This window comes from Podarcis raffonei, chromosome 4 (genome assembly GCF_027172205.1).
Source record: "Podarcis raffonei isolate rPodRaf1 chromosome 4, rPodRaf1.pri, whole genome shotgun sequence".
Lineage (NCBI taxonomy): Eukaryota > Metazoa > Chordata > Lepidosauria > Squamata > Lacertidae > Podarcis > Podarcis raffonei.
In genome coordinates, this window is record NC_070605.1 from 17,562,470 (window position 1) to 17,584,491 (window position 22,022).

A 22,022-nucleotide genomic window follows, 5' to 3' on the forward strand; every position below is an offset into this window, starting at 1 on the left:
CAAATCATCGTCATCGACGACAACAAGAACAACAACAACATGCCAATTCTTAGACTCTTGGAGAGCTTTTAAAAATGTAAAAAAGAAAACACAACTTTGGAATGGAAGGAATGATGCAAAATGTGGGCATTTGCTTTATATTTCAGTTGCAGGCTTTGCCTAAACTTGGTGAAGAATGCACGCAAGCCCAGGCTTAACCTTTCACTCAGGAAGTTATCACTGGTGCCTCAAATATTGGACGCTGTTTTGATACTAGTAATAAATACTCGTCGCTTAAAGGAAGCTAGGTATTTTGCCCTTATCCCAAAGGGGCTGCTTGCCTAGGCTTAGAAAGGCCAGAGCATGCTCACCTTACGAAAGAGATGACGGCTCCATGATGCCCTCAACCACCATATGTTCATGTTTATTACCAGTTTATAAGAATGCGAATTTTGCCTGTGGGAGATACCCAGCAGCTCTGGGGTCGTGTAAACTAATGCAATGCAGCTTTTATCGTGCATATAACTGAATTTAAATACCTTGTAGTAAGCATAAGGGGATTCTTTCCTCTTGCGCTTATTAGATTTAATAAATGCTGGGAAACTGGAAGAGGCGCAACATTTGAAAAGCCAGCGGTGATTCATTGCTCTATGATTCTATGATCTTTCTAGGGCAGGCAGGCAGGCAGGCAGGTAGGCAGGTGTTTAATAAATAAAGGCAGCAATCCCATTCAGATTTACTTGGGAGTAATACACACCGAGCGCATTAGGACTGATGTCTGATAAAACATGCGTCCAATTGTGCTGAAAATACTTAGGTTTTGTGTTTGCTTGGGGGGGGGGTGTCATCTGCTAGTGTTGCCTAAAAGGTAAAGGGACCCCTGACCATTAGGTCCAGTGGTGGCCGACTCTGGGTTAGCGGTGCTCATCTCGCTTTATTGGCCGAGGGAGCCGGCATACAGCTTCTGGGTCATGTGGTCAGCATGACTAAGCTGCTTCTGGCGAACCAGAGCAGCACACGGAAACGCCGTTTAACTTCCTGCCAGAGCGGTACCTATTTATCTACTTGCACTTTGACGTGCTTTCGAACTGCTAGGTTGGCAGGAGCAGGGACCAAGCAACAGGAGCTCACCCCATCGCGGGGATTCGAACCACCAAACTTCTGATCGGCAAGCCCTAGGCTCTGTGGTTTAACCCACAGCGCCACCTGTGTCCCACTAGTGTTGCCTAAATGCAAATAATTAAAGTTAACTCCAATTTCTGTAGTTATTTTTGTGAGCTAGCCACTCCTGCCCAGGTGAGAGTGGCTGAACCTCAGAGTACTGCCCCATGAACCTCAGTCTGCCCTCATCCAGCCCACCCGTTGCAACCTGTCTTCCGACTTCCTGTTCCTTAACATTGCCCTGATAGAACTCTGCAGGGAGCGAGATTGGGGCAAAACTGGAATGCGGTGACCCTGCCTGCCATTGGCCACTGGTTCCACCTACCCTTGACTTCCAGCCTACCAGCCCCAATGGACACCAGTCAACACTGCTGCTGCAAGCTATTAACTGGTTGTATTTCAGTTCCGAAGAAGCTGGAACCAGATCAGTTGAAGCTGTAAGTCAGATATTTGCAACTCGTGACCCAAGCCCCACCCAGCAAGGCACCCAAAGCTCAATAAGCCTGTTTTGTGTGCCTGCCTGGGCTTGCAAAATCTGTGAAAATTACTGTTTCTGATTGGCAGACAGTGCTTATCTTTAAAAGGTATGGACTGGTGCATAATGACGATAGCTGTGTTCTTAAATGCATTCAATATGGAAACTATTTCAGTTAAACTAACAAAATGTCCTTCCAAGTAAGCGTTTTTAATACCAGGATATGAGATTGCTTGTAACTATATATGTTTGTTTCCATTTTATTTATAGCTTTTCTGAATTGCCCATAACTTGCCATGATCAGCTGGAGTGTTTTGACGCAGAATTTCTATGAGTGGCGTAGGTTTCTCACAAAGTAGAGTTGTCTTCCCATTTTTTTGACAAAAGTTCCCTGGATAATGCTGCATATGTCAGCAAGTCATTGACTTTGGGCCTGAAATAGAGCTATCGCTCCTTACTTCAAAAGCCGTTTTTTGGCAGGCAACTTACATGCCTTAATAGAGAAGTTGAAAAGGTCTAAACCATAGATCTTACCTTCTTTCTTTTATGGGCTTCCAGGTAGTCCAAATCTAGTTGTAATTAATGCTTCAATCAACAGAGGTGAGCAATTTACATATGTGCAATGGTTAGGAATGGATGCGGGTGGCGCTGTGGGTTAAACCACAGAGCCTAGGACTTGCCGATCAGAAGGTCGGCGGTTTGAATCCCCGCAACGGGGTGAGCTCCCGTTGCTCGGTCCCTGTTCCTGCCAACCTAACAATTCGAAAGCACATCAAAGTGCAAGTAGATAAATAGGTACCGCTCCGACGGGAAGGTAAACGGCATTTCCGTTCGCCAGAAGCGGCTTAGTCATGCTGGCCACATGACCCAGAAGCTGTCTGCGGACAAATGCTGGCCTATAGATCGAGATGAGCGCACAACCCTAGAGTCGTCCGTGACTGAACCTAATGATCAGGGGTACCTTTACCTTTTAATGGTTAGGAAGGCACTGGAGACATCTATAGACATGCACATTGGTGTACGTGCCCTTACAAAAATTAATTCTGGATTGCCCAAACCCCACCTTAATGTTTTTGTTTTGTTTGTTTTCAAATCTGTTAATGCAAAACCTGGTCAATTTTTCACTGCAAAAAAATCCATGGCAGGAGAGCAGCAGATGGGTGACACTTCGCTATAAGAAAACTTTTCTTCTTTTTTTTTGCACATGTGTTATTGTCTCGACATCATTGCCCATCATGTTCCATATTCAAAAACGCTTTTATAAGCAGCAAAATGTGTATATGAATATTGCACATGAATTTGCTTGAGTATGCAGTAAGTTTTGCAGGCAGAGATTAATTTTACCCTCATGGATCCAGGGATGGGGCTGCGTATTTGGAACCGTTATGTGTTATCAGTGTTAGAAACTCAGATATATAAAATAAGTGCCAAATTATCCTAAAATACTGTTTCATGTGTCTTTATTCCACTTCCCGGGAGGGTCTGGGACCTTGCCACGCAATATAGCGGATATCTGTGGCATCCCTATTTTTCTCCTTGTTTAATATGAGACATTTGTTCAGATCTTGGTGTCTACCTGCTAGTAAATTTCTGTATGTAGTACTAAGCCATTTAACGGCAGAGTTCTATAAAGTATACATATAAGTTATGAGTAGTGGCAGTTTTCAAACTGATCATCATTATCTAAGCATATACTACAACCAGCTCAAAATTAACAGTTCTACAAAAGAACTGGCCTTTCATCAAGGCTAATTACAATTAACTCCTGCAAAACACATAGCTAGATGCCAAGTCTGAGGGTGGACCTGCCAGCAAATAACTTAGCCCTTTCCGAAAATATTCTAATTAAGAACATATGTATTAAATGTAGCTGGGTTAGCAAAGCTAACATTGTGGGAGGGGTTTTCTAGGGAAACTGGCATTTTGCTACACGTTTGAGGTTTTGTTTTTCCCTCCACTTGTGCAAAAAACACACCAACCTGTACTTCATTCATAGGTGCGGTGCAGTGATGATTTATAGTATTCTAACGTGACAGCATTAAATTTCATTTGGATTCAGTGGAATCGTACCGGTGCTAAAGCGGTCAGGGATTTGGTACACATATACAACTGGAATCTCATATGCTATAGCTGCAGAGTCCTGGGAAATACGAACTGTGAATTTATTACATAGGGAGTTCTCTTCAAGGCTTCATAAGCGTTTCGCCTAGTTCATAAGCAGGATCAGAATTTGCAAAATAAGTGAAATATAGTACAGTACATAATGAGTCAAGCTCAACTCCTCTTCAGGTACCTCTCAGAGTCATCAATATTTTTAATTTCTATTTTGATAGGAGATAGGCAAGAGGGCAAGAGTATCAAAGGCCTTGTGCAGTTACATGAGCATGCATTATAATTGTGTGCATTTTTGCTTGGACGGAATCCCTATTGATTTCACTGGGATCGACTCCCTTGTAGGTGCACATCAATTCGAGCCTCAGGTTTAGTTTCTGAAGGGGATAAGGAGCTATTTAATCTCTTTCCCCCCTCTGCCATCTATAGCCTCTTGACTACAATCCCTAGTTATTTGATGACTGTCCTGATATACCCCAATCATTCCTTTTTGTCTTTCGCCCACGGCAAGCCCACCATTGTTGGCAATCGATATCTGTGCTACTTCCAATACCTGGTTAAAATAAGTCCTCGCTGTCTTACTTAGACAGGGGCTTAGCTGTTGTGAAAGCCGATCTCAGAACGGATGAAGTAATTAAAGGGAACCATATGTTGTACAACAGAGACATCGGGATTCAGGTGTGATGTTGTGCAGAATGCACCAACTGTTACTGCGGCTTGCCAGATGCAACTCAATGAGCCTGTGGTACAAGAGAGAAACATATTAATTTACCTCCAGGCAATTGAGGAGAGAGAAATATATATATATATAGTGGTGCTTGAGGCCTTTTGTGGAGTATCGTCTTAATACCACAATAATATAGCCTGTACGGTGTCTGGCTTGGACAACAAGGAAATTGAATCTCTCACATTAGTAAATTAAATTCAGAATTCGTGCACTGGTGCGATAGTGACATTTTGTTCTGAATCTCTGCTGGTATAAGGAAGTCATTGAGAAGGCTCCAGGTGATAGTTTGTTTAAAGCTCGTTCTGCTCCAGTTGCTTATATGCATGTGTATCTGGAGGGCCTGAAAAAAACCAAACAACAACCAGTGAGGGAACAAGTAGCAAACAAGGCAGGGATAACTGACATGGGGCCGCACCCCCCCCCCCATGTTGTTGGACTTCAGCTCCCATCATCCTTGTCCACTGGCCATGCTGGCTGGGCTGATGAGAATTGTAGTCCTGCAACTTATTGAAGACACCATGATGGTTACCCCTATAGTAAGTAGAAGTGAACTATCCCAACCCCAATGCAGTATCTTTGCTGAACTCGCTTTTACCTTTGGTGGGTACTGGAATCAGAAATGAGCCAGCCAGGGTAAAAAAACAGCTAGGCATGGGGAGTAAGCAGGTGGAGGCAGTGAGGAGGCCCCGTTTTTGCACCATGCCCCTTTTTTGCTCTTCAGAGCGGACCCCTACCCTCAACCTCTTTTTCAGAACCAGATGCCCCACAGCCAGTGGCCTGGTCTTCACGCATCTAGCAAAATTTGATGTTAAAAACCCTGGATTGGTGGAGCAGACTGCGCCACTTCAATATTCAGGGTAGGGATATTGATTTTGGATGCATCCTCATGTGGAAAACTCACTGGGGGGAAAAGGTCATTCCCTGTTAATGCTAATAGAGGGAAGTGCCATATCCCATTGGTGGAACATCCGTTTTGCACCCAAGAGGTCCCAGGTTCAATGCCCGGCATCCCCAGGTAGGATTGGGAGAGACGCCAGTCTTAGAACCCCAGAGAGCTGCTGCCAGTCCATGTGGACAGTATTGAGCTGGATGGACCAATGGTCTGACTTGGTGTAAGGTTCCTAATCTTTAGTTGATGGGAGGTGTGTCTCTCAGGGGAGCTTTCTGAAATGCAGTTCTCCTTTCCTGCTTCATGAAGTAGTGCTGTAGATTCTACCATGCCATTTGACTTCCTGAGTACAGTAGTACCTCGGGTTACAGACACTTCAGGTTACAGACTCTGCTAACCCAGAAATAGTACCTTGTGTTAAGAACTTTGCTCCAGGATGAGAACAGAAATCGCGCCGCCGCTGTGTGGCGGCAGCAGGAGGCCCCATTAGCTAAAGTGGTACCTCAGGTTAAGAACAGTTTTAGGTTAAGAACGGACCTCCGGAACGAATTAAGTTCTTAACCAGAGGTATCACTGTATCAGACCAGGCTTAGGAAATTACGAAAATTATGTTTATTCAGTCCTCTTTAGGAAGAGAAGGGAAACATCAGCCTCTGCAATTGCCATGAAGCCTCTGGACTGGCCCACTCCAATATAAATAGTGGAGACTGGCATTCTGTCCCTGCCTGGTCAATAGACCAACGCCTTCTGTTTGATCTCATATTTCTGCATCTACTGATCTCAAGGACCTGAACTAGATATTGAGATTCAGCCAACCACAGCCCTAGCCTGTCCTGCTCTGATGGCATCTCTTGTTGACACTGCTGTTATTTATTAATATATTATTACTTTATTGGGCAGAGTTTTTGTTATATGTGTCCCGCTGCGGTTGTTTTCAGTTCACTCGTCCTTGTGAGTTCCTGTTAATTTTGGTAACCTTCAAAACAGGAACCACGCCTCCAAAGTTGACGCTGTGAACTGGCTATACGGGAAAGGCGGTCTTTAATTAGTTTGGAGCGTAAAACATTTATGTAGGATTTCCCAACAGTGGCTGCTTTACTGTCGAGGTCAGAAAGTGTAATTTTGTTTTAATTGTGCGGAGGTCCTGTTTTCCGAGTTGGCTGTAGAGCCATTACAGTAGATGATTATGTGGCAACATATAATTATGTTGAAACAACGTTTTAATAAAGGAGATGATTAATGAAGCCGGTGATTGAAGCCTGAGTCACATCAGGAACTGCATGTGCAGATTCTGAACACCCTCTACACTGTGGAGGAGAGAGGGGAAATTGGCCTACTGTGAGGTAAAAGAGAGGGATGTTGCAAAGGAATTGTCTCTGTGGTAAAATGACAGGAGGAAGTCATGACATCATGATCTTTTCTGTCCAAAAAACCCGAGTGAATTCTATGGGTAATCCAAATGTTAGCTGGACCTTTCCTTCCATGTAAGAGAAAGCTACTCCCCACACCTATGGGTGCCTTTCTATGCTTTGTTCATGGTCGTGATACCCAGGGGCAGAAGAAGGGGGGGTGTCATCACTGAGGGGGGTGACATTTGGCGTGCCGCCTGCCCACGACTTGCAAGCCTACCCCGAGTCGTCGGGGAAGGGGTGGAACTGTGCCATCTTGCCGGCAGCCTTCCCCCCTTCGTTTCGACAGCTCAGGGCAGGCTTGGGAGTCGTGGGTGGGTGGCACGCCATTGCCCCCCGCTCCTGGGCTGCTTCCTGGGGGGGGAAGCCTCCCCATAGCTGTCAAAAGGAAGGGGGAAGGGAGGAAGGCCACTGGCAAAGCGGTGCAGCTCCTGCCCAGGAAGCAGCCCGCCACGGGCAGCTTGCCCCCTGGGATGGTTGTCGTGGCGCCCCTTAGAACGCTCGCCCCACCCCATGGTCAAGCCCCCAGGTACACAGCATATATGCCGCTCTGGGTGCCGGAGCAGCTTGCTCTGCCTCTGCTGGTAACCAGTGGGATTTGAATCTCCCTGGTGCTACTGGTGACCATTTCCCCCCCTTTCGTAATTACCCATAAGGGCAGTCCTCACTCTCTTGGATTTCAAATGCTTATGGAGACAAATCTCGTTGGGTATCCAGTGGTACCTTGGGTTACATGCGCTTCAGGTTACATACACTTCAGGTTACAGACTCTGCTAACCCAGAAATAGTGCTTCAGGTTAAGAACTTTGCTTCAGGATGAGAACAGAAATGGTGCAGCGACAGTGGGAGCCCCCATTAGCTAAAGTGGTACCTCAGGTTAAGAACGGACCTCCGGAATGAATTAAGTACTTAACCCGAGGTACCACTGTACTGTATCATCATGAAGCCAAATCAGAAGAAGGGTGATCCTCTTGTTTCAGTTCTTGTGAATTCATCTCAAATTTTCCTGCATGCACGCGGCTTTCCTGTTCAGTTCTTTCTCTGAGAGGTGGTGTAATTCACAATGGGTTGATACACTTCCCTTATTTTCCACCCATATTTTCCACAGCGGGTGGCGCTGTGGTGTAAACCACTAAGCCTAGGGCTTGCTGATCAGAAGGCTGGTGGTTCGAATCCCTGCGATGAGGTGAGCTCCCGCTACTCGATTCCTGCTCCTAGCAGTTCAAAAGCACGTCAAAGTGCAGGTAGATAAATAGGTACCACTCCAGCGGGAAGGCCAACGTGCGCCGCTCTGGTTTGCCAGAAGTGGCTTAGTCATGCTGGCCACATGACCTGGAAGCTGTATACCGGCTCCCTCTGCCAGTAAAGCGAGATGAGTGCCGCATCTCCAGAGTCGTCCGCGACTGGACCTAACGGTCAGGGGTCCCTTTACCTTTTATATGTTGCTGAAGCATTAATGAGCATTTGCTTTCAACATAACATGTGGTGTGGCTATTTGTGAACTGGGAGGATTGCAAAAAAACAAACAAAAGCAAAAGCAATTGTCTGTGAATTTGTTTCCTTTGTGGCAGTGTGCGAGCGACCAAACTGGTGCACCAAACCTATAGAGAAGCAGCTTAGGTGAGCATGTAAACCAATGCTGAAAGTGGGCAAGGGCAGAAAACAAAGAGTAGGCATCCTTTCCATTTTGAGATATGCCTGGGTAACTACAGAACAGCAAGCATCTCAAGACAGCATGTGTCCCTGTTATTGAGGATGTGAGGAAGCAGCAGTTTCGATCCTGCAGTGAGTTTGCCGCAATCAACGTTGTTTCCATTCGACTGCAGTTACGCTTCCACTAAAACCGACATGGTTCATCTTGCTATCTACTGTGGCCAAAACATACATAATTATTTATTTTACTTAATCTCAGTGCAAGGGAAACACCAAAAATAATGTGATAAATATAAACATTTACATAATGTTTGCTCACTAAAACAGCTACACCAAACATGACTGTATTCACTTGCGTGATTTCCATACCTGACATCTAAAGAACATGTGAACTGTGGGAATTTCTGCTCCTATTTCCAGTGGAATTTATCAACATGTCTACCTGTTACACAGTTTTCTGAATCATTAATACAGCCTTTTCTGTCTCAGGAATAATTTGCCCGCATTTAAAATATAAATATGAGACACTCTTGGATGTGAGACACTTTTTTTGAAGATTAACCTACTGGAGAGAACTGGAAAGCTCTTACACAACTTGAGTCTTAACATTAATAGCCGTGAAGCTTTGAAAAGTAACTACAGAACCAATCTGTTATCATTTTAATTAAATGACAAAATGCCAGAGTAGGGAAGGAAAGAGTAATGATCACTTACCCACTTCTGCTTTGGGGACCCTCAGAGACCAGCTTTGTTGCCACCAGGTATGAGCTGGTTCAATACATTGTCCTCCCTTTTATTTATGTGGTGTGGCTTTCCCCCCACAGGTTGACACAATTGTACACCAGCTTTCTGCAGCTCTTGTACTCTGGTCTTATTTCTGTGAATTCACTTGATCATCCTTCTGATTGCCACTTGATCAGTCGTCAGCTTGCACTTTCATTGGCCAAACTTCCTCCCTGTTTTGTTTTAAGCAACCCTTTGAGGCAGGTGAGTTACTTAAGTCCACCCTTTGAGTTTCATAGAATTCATAGAATTGTGGAGTTGGAAGCGACCCCAAATATCTAGTCCAGCCCCCTGAAATGAGGGAATATGCAGTTGTCCTATACGAGGATCGAACCTGCAACCTTGGCGTTATCAGCACCATGCTCTAACCAACTGAGCTATTTGGCCTCAGTTTCATGGTCACTGAGTGTGGGCTTCAGGTATGTACCTGATAAAGTTGTGCAGAGGGATTCAGAGGGTCCCTCCCCATTTATGGAATGCTCTCCCCAGAGAGGTACACCTAGAACCATCCCTGTCTGTTTCTACACACCAGGCAAAAACTTCCTTCTTCCCCTAGGTCTTTGTGTCTTCATTTTCTGCTTATCTTTCTAATGGAGTGGAGTTGGATCTGTTTTATATATAAAGGAATATTATGAGTATTTTAGGTTGTTTCACCCTCAGTTTTAATGTTGATTTTTGTAAGTCGCTTTGAGTTTCAGTTTTTGAAAGAACAAAAAAAGAGAGGGGCTAATGCAAACAATAAATAAGCCTTACATTTTGATTATGCAACTTACAGAGTTTCTTCAACGTTTGCAAACCTAATAACCTTCCGTGAGTGTGTTGGTGCCCAAAGGAAGTGTTAGATAGCAAACAGCAAGTTGCAGAGTTTGTGCTCTGCTTGCAAAAAGGGGTTTTAGATCATGCTTGAATATCGCAGCACAGCAGGAAGTAATGTAAATGCCTGATTATCTTAACCTATTAACATTTAACACACACACACAAATTATTTATAGACCCTCCAAGTTCCCCTATTTTCCAGGGACGGTCCCGGATTTACAGAAATAGTCCTGGTTTCTGATGTGACCCCGGAATGTCTGACTTTTCCTTAGGATGCTCCTATTTTCATTGGATAAATGTTGGAGGCTGTGGAATTACACAACCCCTGAGCCAAGGAGATAAATACTGGTAACTATACAGCTTTAAGAAGACGTCTGAAGGCAGCCCTGTATAGGAAACTTTGCTAATGTTTGATGTTTTATTATGTTTTTATATATATGTTGGAAGCTGCCCAGAGTGGCTGGGGCAAGCTAATAATAATAATAATAATAATAATAATAATAATAATGGAACAGGACATTCCTATTTTCATCAGAGAAATGTTGGAGGGTATGCAGCTGCATATGGCTGCCATTATTCACATGTTCACACTGAGGACTACACTCTGTGTGCCTGATAAGTGGATTCTAATAACCCATTAAAGTTACACCATAATAAAGACCTTAAGGTGCCACAAGGCTCTTTGCTTTGTTTTCGCATAGCAGCGTTACACTGTCTGGGTTTTCCCTGAGATTTTCTATCGTTTCTGTTAATAATGCTCCATTTATTTGCCTGCTGGATTCAGACTGGAGAGAGTGGGTTGGGGGGAGAGAGACAGAGAGAGAGAGAAATTTACCCGTTGGCCAATTCCACCACATTGTAACATAAACGCTGCAGCTCTTGCATTAGTTTTCCTTCGCAGCATTTTGGCTAGTTTTGTGCGCTGGGTCCCAGCACAATAGTTGGGGGATGTTTGCACAGTGACTCAGTTAAGCTTGCTGGTTAATGATGTGTGAGATCTTTGCACTCATCTTACGTTGCGGAGCGCTCCCCGTGCCAAAATTTTGTAATCTGTGGGTAAGGGTATGTGCGCGCCTTTGCATGTGTTTGTTTTGTCCCCCTTGGCTTGTTTTGGCTGCCTGTTGTAAGAATTAGCAGATGTTTCCGTTGATTCACGACACTTAGTGCCACCTAATGGAACTGGCACTTCAATTGCCTGGCACCAGATGCTTGCTGGGTAGTGCGCATGTTAAAAGAGCCCTCATGCCGGGAATGCAAATGTTCTTCGGAGGGCCATGGCTTCCAACGGCAAGGGAGGGGCTGTGGCTGAGCGCCAGAGCACATCCTTTCCATGCAGGAGGTCCTGGTGGCATCTCAAGGGTCAGGCTGAGAATGTGCCCTTTCTGAACCCCTGGTGAACCACTGCCAGTCTGATGGACCAATGGCACTGTGATAATAAAAGGTAAAGGGACCCCTGACTATTAGATCCAGTGGTGGCCGACTCTGTGGTTGCGGCGCTCATCTCGCTTTATTGGCCGAGGGAGCCGGCATACAGCTTCCGGGTCATGTGGCCAGCATGACTAAGCCGCTTCTGGCGAACCAGAGCAGCGCACGGAAACGCTGTTTACCTTCCCGCTGGAGCGGTACCTATTTATCTACTTGCACTTTGACGTGCTTTTGAACTGCTAGGTTGGCAGGAGCAGGGACCGAGCAACTGGAGGAACTGAGCAACGGGAGCTCACCCCGTTGCGGGGATTCGAACCGCCGACCTCCTGATCGGCAAGTCCTAGACTCTGTGGTTTAGAGCGCCACCCATGTCCAACTGTGATAATGGGTGCCACCAAATACTTAGCATTGTTCAGATGTGCAGCCCCCAGCTCTGATCCACGCTTCACATTCCTCAGCTCTCCCCACCTTAAACCCTTTCCAGTCCAACACAGATGGGAAGGAAGTGACTGACCAAGGCTAGAGAGCAAGTCTGCAATTGAAAATTGCTAAACTTGGTGAGTGCATATTTTAATTCCATTATGAAGATTGGGAACTAAAACTTACCCACACTTACCTGGAGGTAAGTCTTGAGAACACTCTGTTGTTCTTGAAGATGAAATGATAATAACACACCATCATAGTGGAAAGAAGACAGTTCCCTGCTTTGATGAGGAAGCAGAGGAGAGGGAAGGAAGTGGACAGAGGAATATTCAAGGTAGCAATATTCAAGGTAGTGTTGGGGTTGACCCATTGCATATGTAGTGGAGAAAGAACAGAGTCTCTTCAGAGAGAAGAACTTTGGACAGTGGAAGGTATTGGAGCTGGAGGATCACAGAATTGGCAGCTTGAGGGAGCAGGGATCACCTCTCAAGGGACCAGATTTAGCTAAGAGGTGACTAATTGCTCAACCTAACCTAGATTTATAAGCATTTCATGAGTCCTGCTTGATTTATGAGCTTTTCATGAGCTCTATTTCATGAGGATCAAATGCAACCATTTGTCCAGATTGTAGTGGTTCATCATTCATGCATTTGCAGCATTATTTTTCTGTGTTACTTTTAACACACTGCGCCGTGTTTTTGTCCGATCCGTAGCATAAATGAATGGATAAACCAGCAGCTGTAGCAGATTTAAAGCTCACATGATCAACTAGGTTGCTCACTTGAACCCTGAGAAACCCTGCGATGGCAGATAAATTCAATTCTCTTCACTTTTAGAGACAAACCTGCCTAACTCACACTTTCTGGAAGAACACATGAACCGAAACACAACCATCCTTCAAATTCACTTTTCCCCCTGAATTTTGCAGTGTTGTTCTGCATGTACAAAATGCATGTATTAACTTGCATATAAATGTGCATATAAATACACATATTCATGAATATAACAAACTAATATGCACTATATTAGAGAAAATTGCATGCAAAATGTTTATATTTCTCAAAACTTTCCAGAAAGTAGTCATGGGAGGCTATTGTTTTGGAGTTTTCCTGTGGAGTCTTCATTGTTCTACCACCTTGGAAGCTCAGGGGTCGGCAGCCCAGAAGAGGGCATTTTCTTTGGCAGCACCCTAAAGTTGTGGAACTGCTTTCCCACAGAGCTGCATCTGATACCTTCATTGGTGTAGCTCTAAGCAAATGCTGAAGGCGCATCTGCTCACTGACCCTGGAGATGCGTATTTTGGGCACCCGCCTAATTTTTGTTATTTTAAGCTGTTACAAGTTGCTGTTAAAACAGCACTGTTAATATCACTGGTGCATTTTAAATATAACCCACCCTGCGACCTTAGAACAAAGGACGAGCAATAGTCATAATCATAGTAAAGGTCTTCGCCGCGTTCACTTGTCTTTGCGTTCCGGTTGACCATTGTGACCTACCTGCCGCTCTGGTGATGAAATTGCATTGCGGTGCTCATGGGCAGCTCTTTGCCTGTGCCCTTTGTCATTTCACGCCACTTCCGTCCTTAAGAAGATCACCCTCTTGTTTTACAGCTAGGGCCTATCAGAAAGCCTTTTTCCTACGACTGGTTACCTTGCAGTCCCTCCTGTTCTGACCTTCGGTGCTGAACTCGCCAAACTGTTCCACACCACTCTTTTTCCCCTTTTAAAGAGTGTGCTCTGACCCCATAGATGTCTCTTAGTCAGCTTAGCTGTGTCCGTATCTTCCTCTTCCCTTCTTATTGCTGCTTGTATACCTTTGAACTTCATCGGGAGGGTTCCTAGGGGCCTGAGGTGGTGAGTGGACTTAGCTCAAGGGCAACCTGCGAAAGGGTCACCTGTCTCTGGCCACACCATAGCTAGCAGAGTCTTTGTTTCTTGACAGCTCACATTCTCACTGTCAGTGACCTGTAAAATGCAAAGAATTCGGGCTTAGGTGTTCCCCCCCCCCCATTAGTCCTGGAGACACACTTGATCTGCAGGTCACACTGAAACTCAGGTAGCTGCTCTCCCTTCCTTGGAACAGGTAATTATTTTCTTCCACCCTCCCTTTATTTTGCATCTACTTTTCTCATTGTCCTATTTCTTCTGTCTTTTAACATGCTACTCCCAAAACCAGTCTTTGCATCCAAGATACCCCAACCCTGAGTATTCAGTCAATCAACCATCCATTCACAGAGTCATAGAATTTTAGAGGTGGAAGGGTCCCCGAGAGTCATCTAGTCCAACCCCATAACAGTGAGCATGCAGTCCCCCATCCAATTTGAAACCGTACCGGACCCTGCTTATATTTGCAAATGTGCTAGCCGTTTTATTGCTGCACCACTAGGAAGTCTATCTATATCCTTCGCTTCCTCCCAAAAGTGCCCAAGCCATTTATGCCTCCATTTCACTTTCCTGCTTAGTGAGCATCCTCTTTCCCTCCATGTGAGGCAATTTCTCTCTTGTCTCTCTCTCTCTGCAGTAGGAACTGTTTAGCTAGATGTCTTACCGTTCTGCATTTTGTACTGGTGCGCCTAGCCACAAAGCTGCTTCACTCAGGGCCTGCCAAATTGTGTAAATAAGAAGAGGTTGGATTTGATATCCCGCTTTATCACTACCCAAAGGAGTCTCAAAGCGGCTAACATTCTCCTTTCCCTTCCTCCCCCACAACAAACACTCTGTGAGGTGAGTGGGGCTGAGAGACTTCAGAGAAGTGTGACTAGCCCAAGGTCACCTAGCAGCTGCATGTGGAGGAGCGGAGATGCTAACCCGGTTCACCAGATTACGAGTCCACCACTCTTAACCACTACACCACACTGGTGTACTTTAATCAAAATAATTGTGTGTTTCTTACTAAATTCCCCGAAGTAAGCAAGGCAATATTTGTGCTTCTGAAGGAGCAGTGTCCATAATTGCCCCCCCCCCGCCCGCAGTTCACACAAAACAACAAAAGTGGTTTGTAGGGAAACTGGAATCCTGGTTTCTAAGGAAAGCACAAACTATCGTTTGCTGTTTCGGGCAATGTTTTGCTTCAAACCAGGAAAGGAGGGAAAGGATCACCATGTATGAAGGGAGGAAAAGAAGTGGGTAACTATCAAACTCCTTGCTCTAAAGTCTAAACAAAGGTGGCCTGTCTTGGGCTGTTTCCACTGTGGTCCCAATGTGATCAGTCCCATTCAGATTGGAATTAATAGTATTTATCTGTGTGTCTTGTTTGCCTTCTCCTCCGGTGTTGTCTTCTCAGTTACTTGCCATGGCTGGATCTTGGAAAGACAAATTCATTTGTAAAGAGAGGGGCAAGGTGGTGGGAAGCAAAATAAAATAAAATGAAATCTGTCCAAGATTATTGTCCTGGACTTCTCAAGCTGGAATGAGGTCCCTACAACAGTCTGTTTTTACAAGCAAGTTGTCTTGGGTACTCTGTGCCTGGCAGGAGGACATATTACATCTCAATTAGGAGCCGAAGATAAATGTGGTCCGGTAAATGGAGGTCACGGGGTTACAGTCGTTTAATAGAAGGACTGGAAATGGAAATTGGAGAACGATCAAGGAAATCTTAAAAAGATAAGAACAAGGGAAACTCGATTAAAAGAACCTTATCTTCTCTTGAACCGTTGGATAGCTTTTTGCCATCTTTTAAAGAAGTGCAACCTGGCTGACAAAATAGCATTTTGAAAATAACATAAGATAAACCGCAGTGTTTGTTTACTCATACTGAAACTGATCGCACACAAACCTTTCTCATCTCTTTTATATCTCATCTCTTTTATATCTCGTTCCTGGAAACCGTGTGTTTTGAAGACTTAAAACAATTCCTTGTTGATTTTTTTTTATTTTTAAGGGTACCACTTCAAACAGTATCAGATGTGCAATTAACTCTGTACACAGTGCTTCATAGCCAGCCTGGGGTTTTGTTGAGGGGCATTGCATATATCTCTGACATAAATAAATATAAACGAACAAATAAATCCAGCTAGACTATGGTATTTCCCCCTTCAGTTTCGTGGGGGAAAGAAAATGGTCCCGAAAAACACAGGGCAGCCGTAAAAAAATAATGGCATGCCCGTGGTTACACACCTCCAAGTCATCTTAACACAACTTGTCTCATGTCCTGAAGCCACCGTATTGTGCATTTTGCTGCAATGGCAGGCCAGTGTCACAGAACAAAGTGATGGAATACACGCCGCCACTTCATGATGTCAAGAAGCCAGACAGGTTGAACTGGAAGCTGTGGACGCGGTGGCGAGAATTCACCCCAAAGCTACTGGTTTTGGTTGCACACCCATGTAATCTTGCACTTAAACTGTATTAAAGCTTGTGACCAAATCCATGCTTTGAAGATTGCAATAACTTCAGCAATGTAGGTTGCAGCAACTCATGCCATCAGCAGCTTGGCTTCTCTTTTATCTTCCTTTGTTTTAATTAATGAATGCAGGTGTGTACGGAGCCTGTGACAAACAGATCTGATAAAGCAATAAGTGTGTGGCAGCAGCCAGCAAGGGCTGGAGAATTGGTGTCTCTCGCCTAATGTGTATAACTCTGGTTAAAGCAGGACTGGTGAACCTTTGGCCTCCCAGATGTTGTTGGGTCTCCAACTCGCATCAGCCTCCGTGAGCATAGCCACTGCTCAGGGTTGATGGTACATTTTAGTCCATCGTCATATGAAGGACCACAGTTCCTCCCTCCCACGCCGGTTAAAGTGACCCACTAAATGTGTCACCCCTGGGTGTCCTGTCCCCCCGATGTTCCTTAAATTCACCCTGCCCACCAGCAGCGCTTCAACACAGACATGTCACCAAGACTCATATTTCCTTGCTTGGAAATACAGGTTGTGGAGTCTGGTATTGTTTATGCTTCACATGTGGAGCAGACATTACAATGCCTGGATTCTTGTCAGTTTTGGATTTGCAGGCTTGTGGGAGGATGGGCAAGGATCCTGGAGGACGGGCTTGGAATCCATCAGGTTTCTGTTCAGCTGATCGCTTTCCTTACTCTCAGCAAATTTTAGCTGGGAGAGCTTCCCTGTCACTGGTTGGTGAGGGCGCACACACAAAAAAATAAAAATAAAGAAAATTCCTCCTCCATAAATATTGATGTGGTTTGACTATGTAGGGTATCTAGGAGTAAACTATCCTGAGCAACCAATCAGGGTGGATTTGATTTAAATCACTAGTCAGTAAGACTTGATTTAAACCAATTTTTTTTACAGAAAGACTCATTCTTGCTGGTATAATCTTAATACTTACAACCAGATGAAGGTTTCACTATTGAAATAATAAAGTTTCAGAATAGTTTTTACAGTTATATAAAAATTACTGATTTGGTTATACTATTAGAAACACATAGACAGGTAATTATGAAATTATTGTGAGGTTGATTAACTGCTTATATTTGGACAACTTTTCTGTTGTACTTTATTGGAAGGAGAAAAATAACCATTTCCTTAATAACAATTTAAACAATTTATTTAACTAAAACAATAACATTACAGCATATGTATCCATGTTTGTTAACTGATGTGGTTAAATGATTAAAAAAAAAAACAGACTGAGTTTTAGTACACATGAAAAACTTAAAACAAATCCTTATTTCCTGATTAATAGCCTTTGGACTATAATGTAACTTAAATAGAAAACTATATTTAGAAAGATTTTTCCTCCAAAAGCATTTTATTTAAAAAAATCTGATTTAAATTTAAAAAAAACCCATTTTCTTTAAAAAAATAATCATTGATTTTTGTCCACCCTGCAACCAATGGAGATATACAACTACATTGCTTAATTCAGGAGTAGGGGACCTGCAGTCCTCCAGATGTTTCATGTCTGCAACTCCCATCATCCTTGAGCATTAGCCAGGCTGACTAGGGCTGATGGGAATTGGAGTCCAGCTACAACTGGAGGGGCACAGATTCCCCCCCCCCCACTAAGCCACTCGCTGGCAGCTTTCTATATCGCTTAAACTCTTCCATGTTCATAGTTTCCTTCAGAGACAGAGTGTGCATTAACATAAGGGGTAAACTTGACTGGTACTCCCTGCTCCAACCTTAGTAATCAGAATTAATTAGACGAACTAAAGAACCCTGATGTTTTGATTTGCACCAGCTAATGGCACAACTTTGGTTTTTGGATTGCTGAGGCAAGCGTTTGTTAGTGTACACTTGAAGTTCTACTTGCATATTAATAAAGGAACTCACCTTCCTGGATAAGAATGTGCTAACAGCTTTCAGTCTATTGTTGTGTGTGTTTCTGCCTTTCTGAACACCGGCACTGTTTGTTTGGGATATTTCTGGCTATTTTCTGCATCATTGTTGTGCATTGTGTGCTCCTTTTGGCATTCTTGTGCATTAAGATCCCCATTCAAAAGCCGACTTCTCAGCAGTACAACGCACGTTGAAATCATTCCTGCACATCACACACACAAGCGCTTTTTATCTGTGTTGTTCTCATTCAAATCCCTGGCAGTAGAATGTTTTTCCCCCCTGAATTATTCCTGTGCTTGCCTAATTTGCCCAACAACTTGCGCAATCAAGTCTCCAGATATCCGAGGAGAATATTCACATATTCTGTACCCTTGGCTGCAGTCGTGGCCAGATTCATCATGTGCATTAGCAACATCTCTTCCTTGTAGAGCAGACCTCTAACCTCACCCAGTCGTGTGCAGGAAGTAATTTATGAGCCAACTGGGCCTCACAGCTTCCTAACAGCAGTTTGCATGGACACTAAGAGCAGGGGAAAGTGCCCTGATTAGACTCAAGTATTCATTGAAAAATAGCAGCAAAAACAAAACCCTTAAAAACATGTTGCCTTAATTTTTTATCAAAACAAAACCAGCAGGTGTTGGGTTGTTTTTTAAAAAAACTAACTATACATGATAAGTTTTTGTGTTAAATTTCCATGACTGGGTAGGCTTTCTGAAACAAAAACATGATTGTCAAAAACAAACTTAGTCATAGCAAGTCTTGCTTGAGCTTGAACTTAGGTATGTTCTTGTGTCCTTTTGTAGGCACTGGTTCTGGATAGCCAACTTTATCCTGCCTCCTTCTTTGTCCTTTGGTTGTAATTACTGACTTTATACCCTGGTTCCTGACTCCTCTCATACAGTGCTACCTCAGGTTACATATACTTTCAGGTTACATACGCTTCAGGTTACAGACACCACTAACCCAGAAATAGTGCTTCAGGTTAAGAACTTTGCTTCAGGATGAGAACAGAAATTGTGCTCCGGCGGTGTGGCAGCTAAAGTGGTGCTTCAGGTTAAGAACAGTTTCAGGTTAAGTACGGACCTCCGGAACGAATTCAGTACTTAACCCAAGGTACCACTGTACTGTTATTCGTGGCACAGCCAGGGAATATGTGAGTGTGTGTTTGGCTTTCGGAATCAGAAAATAAAGATATCTGTGGCACCTCCAATCCTGCCTAAACTCAATGCGAAGTGGAGCCTCAAAAGAGTCGGCTTAGGGAAAGTAGAGGCAGCTTATGGGAAGCAGATAAGTTCTTCTCAGCCTATCCATCAATGAAAGCTGCATTGGCACACCGCCAAGAGCCTTAAGGGTATTTTGAATTTGCACATAAATATGCATAGGGCTTTAATCAGAGATAAATGGACCTTGTTCTTTTTAGCATATGTATCACTTCCTGTTTTACACAGACCAAAGACAAGGTGGAGCTTTGCCGCTAATTATGGATGCTTCTTCCACATGACCAGTTTGGGGCACCTCACTGGGGGAATGAAAAGAGGGGAGGTTGTGCATTTATGTGGGATTTTAGGTAGTGGGTTCCTTAATACGCCAGCAAAGTTTGCTTTTCTGTAAAATAACGGACGAATGTTTGGCATTTCTTCCTCAGAAGCGTAGCATTTGCCTTGTATTTGTTTTATTGATACAACAAAGTATTTCTCTGTTGTTTTTCCAAGAAGCCCACTTTACAGTCACAACAAAAATATACTTTGAAACAACACTTCAGCAAGCCTTCTGAGTGGATTTTAAAAAATCCCAGTCTTGTATTTGTATTGGATTTGAAGTTGTTTTTATATATGTAATTGTTTCAACCGGTTTTACGTAAGGTTTTATTGTACTGTGAAATTGTTTCAAGATGCTTCATAGGAGCCAATTAATATAGGAGATTAACAGTGACGTTAACTCAGCAGAAGAAACTATATTGAAAACAATATTGTTAACCAAAAGCTTTCCAGGGGAGAGGTGCCCTGTACCTAAGGATGCATGAATCTGTCAATTCTGATTTCCTCTCTGTTGCCAGGCGGTGGTTTTCTGTTCTTCATTGGCTTATTAATTTTAGACATTTTAAAACTTTGCTTTTGGAGGTCAGGATTGGTTCAGGGCACCTGGGTTTGAAACAGCTGTACACGAAGAAAGATTCTTCCTTGTGGGAAGAATCACATGCTAGCTGTTTGAAACTTTCCGTAAGACTAGGCAGTCTCAGAGAAGTGTTCACAAGGTGGCATAATCAAAAATTCTCTATTAGCACTGCCCAGGAGCTAAATCTTTCTCCCGTGAATGACAAATTGATGTACTTAAACTCTTTAACTACCATCGGTAGCTGAACCCAACTTTCTTTCCTCCCATTTTGCCCTGAAGCTTTCCTGCTAATATATCTCTTATTATTTGGTCCTGGACTATCTCTTTCAAAACATTTCATCCCTGAATATTAATGATGGATTAGGATGACCAAAAGTGGTGGAATTACATAGTTGCACTTTCTGGCTTTAGAAGCAGGACTTGGTTTGGATCATCACTGTATGCTTAATGCTATCTGCACTTTTTGGTAATTGTCGTGGCAGTTTTGCCTCTTCTAAGCAGGACTGGGAATGTTTGATTCATGCTGCTGAAATCGAACCATTTAAAGTCTCAGTGCAACATTCGCAGAAGTCAATCCATCATAAAACCTTCATCGTAAGCAAGGAATGGTTACTAAAACCACTTTAGGGAAAAGTCAAGTGAGGCCGTCGAGAAACAGTCCAAAGAAGTCCAATTCGCAGTTTGCAAAGCTCCAAAAAATGAAACACCTTTGTGCAAAAAGGATGCCCCATTCAGGGGTCCAGTGGAAAGGCATTAGGTGCCATGTGCAGCCACTCTCTTTATGCGCATCCATTGAACACTTGCATGGGCAGCTGAATCCATGAAAGGCTTTTTGGAATTGAGGAGCTGTTTGATGGCAGTTGCTTGCTCCCATAGATGCAGCCTTCCTCGCATATAGTTCCATGCATAGTGGCTCTGTCCGACCCTTCAGTGAGTCTGTGTAAGGTGAGAGGCAGAGCCTGTTATGCTACCTCCATGCCTGTTCATGGAATGCATGACCTGAATGCAAAAACAGAGCTTTAGTGTATTTTCAGTGTGTTGAATGTCATGAATGAATGATAACCTCGACTTGACATATATCAGCATGTGCTCATGGTATGCATGTGGGGAGAGGCAGCTAGTAATGAGTGCTCCAAGATAATGATGAAATGGGAGAAGAAGGGAGGAATGTGAGAGGAAAAATGGAAGAAAAGAAGGGTGCGCATAACCAAAAACTGATGTGATATGTCCACATGCTGACTTGAATGTAACAGCCATATTGTTTAAATCAAGAACACACAATGGCTTCAGAATGCTTTCTCATGTTTCCTTAATGGGGCATCCTTGTGTTTGAAACAGTTATGTTTTCTTATCTTCAGCAACGATCCTGAATCTCTTTTCCCCCCCTCACGTCTTTTTTTGCAGGAGTTATCTATACTGCAGATATCCTGGACCGAGAGACGACTCAGTCCTACTGGTTAACTGTGTATGCAACAGATCGTGGTGTTGTTCCACTTTACACCACCATCGAGGTCTACATTGAGGTTGAAGATGTGAACGACAACGCCCCGTTGACTTCTGAACCCATATATTACCCATCTGTTTTGGAAAACTCTCCTAAGGATGTATCGGTTATTCAGATACAGGCTCAAGATCCTGACTCCAGCACAAATGAAAAGATGACCTATAGGATTACCAGTGGGAACCCCCAGAACTTTTTCATCATCAATACCAAAACAGGTAAGGAGATGTCTTCCAACCTTGTATGCTGTTGACATGATATGTGTACAGATGATTGGCAGATTTAACGTGTACGTACTGTTTTATCTCTTTCTGGAC

The 22,022-nt window shown here is 43.7% G+C and overlaps 1 protein-coding gene across 9 annotated transcripts in view; it reads left to right on the forward strand.

Annotated features, from left to right (window-relative positions):
* Positions 1–22,022, forward strand: part of FAT3 (FAT atypical cadherin 3) — a 450,775-nt gene that overhangs the window by 193,208 nt on the left and 235,545 nt on the right. For all 9 annotated transcript variants that reach the window (XM_053385579.1, XM_053385580.1, XM_053385571.1 and 6 more), the window contains exon 3: positions 21,609–21,923. In XM_053385579.1, the coding sequence (XP_053241554.1) occupies positions 21,609–21,923 (315 nt within the window). The remainder of the gene's footprint in view (positions 1–21,608; positions 21,924–22,022) is intronic.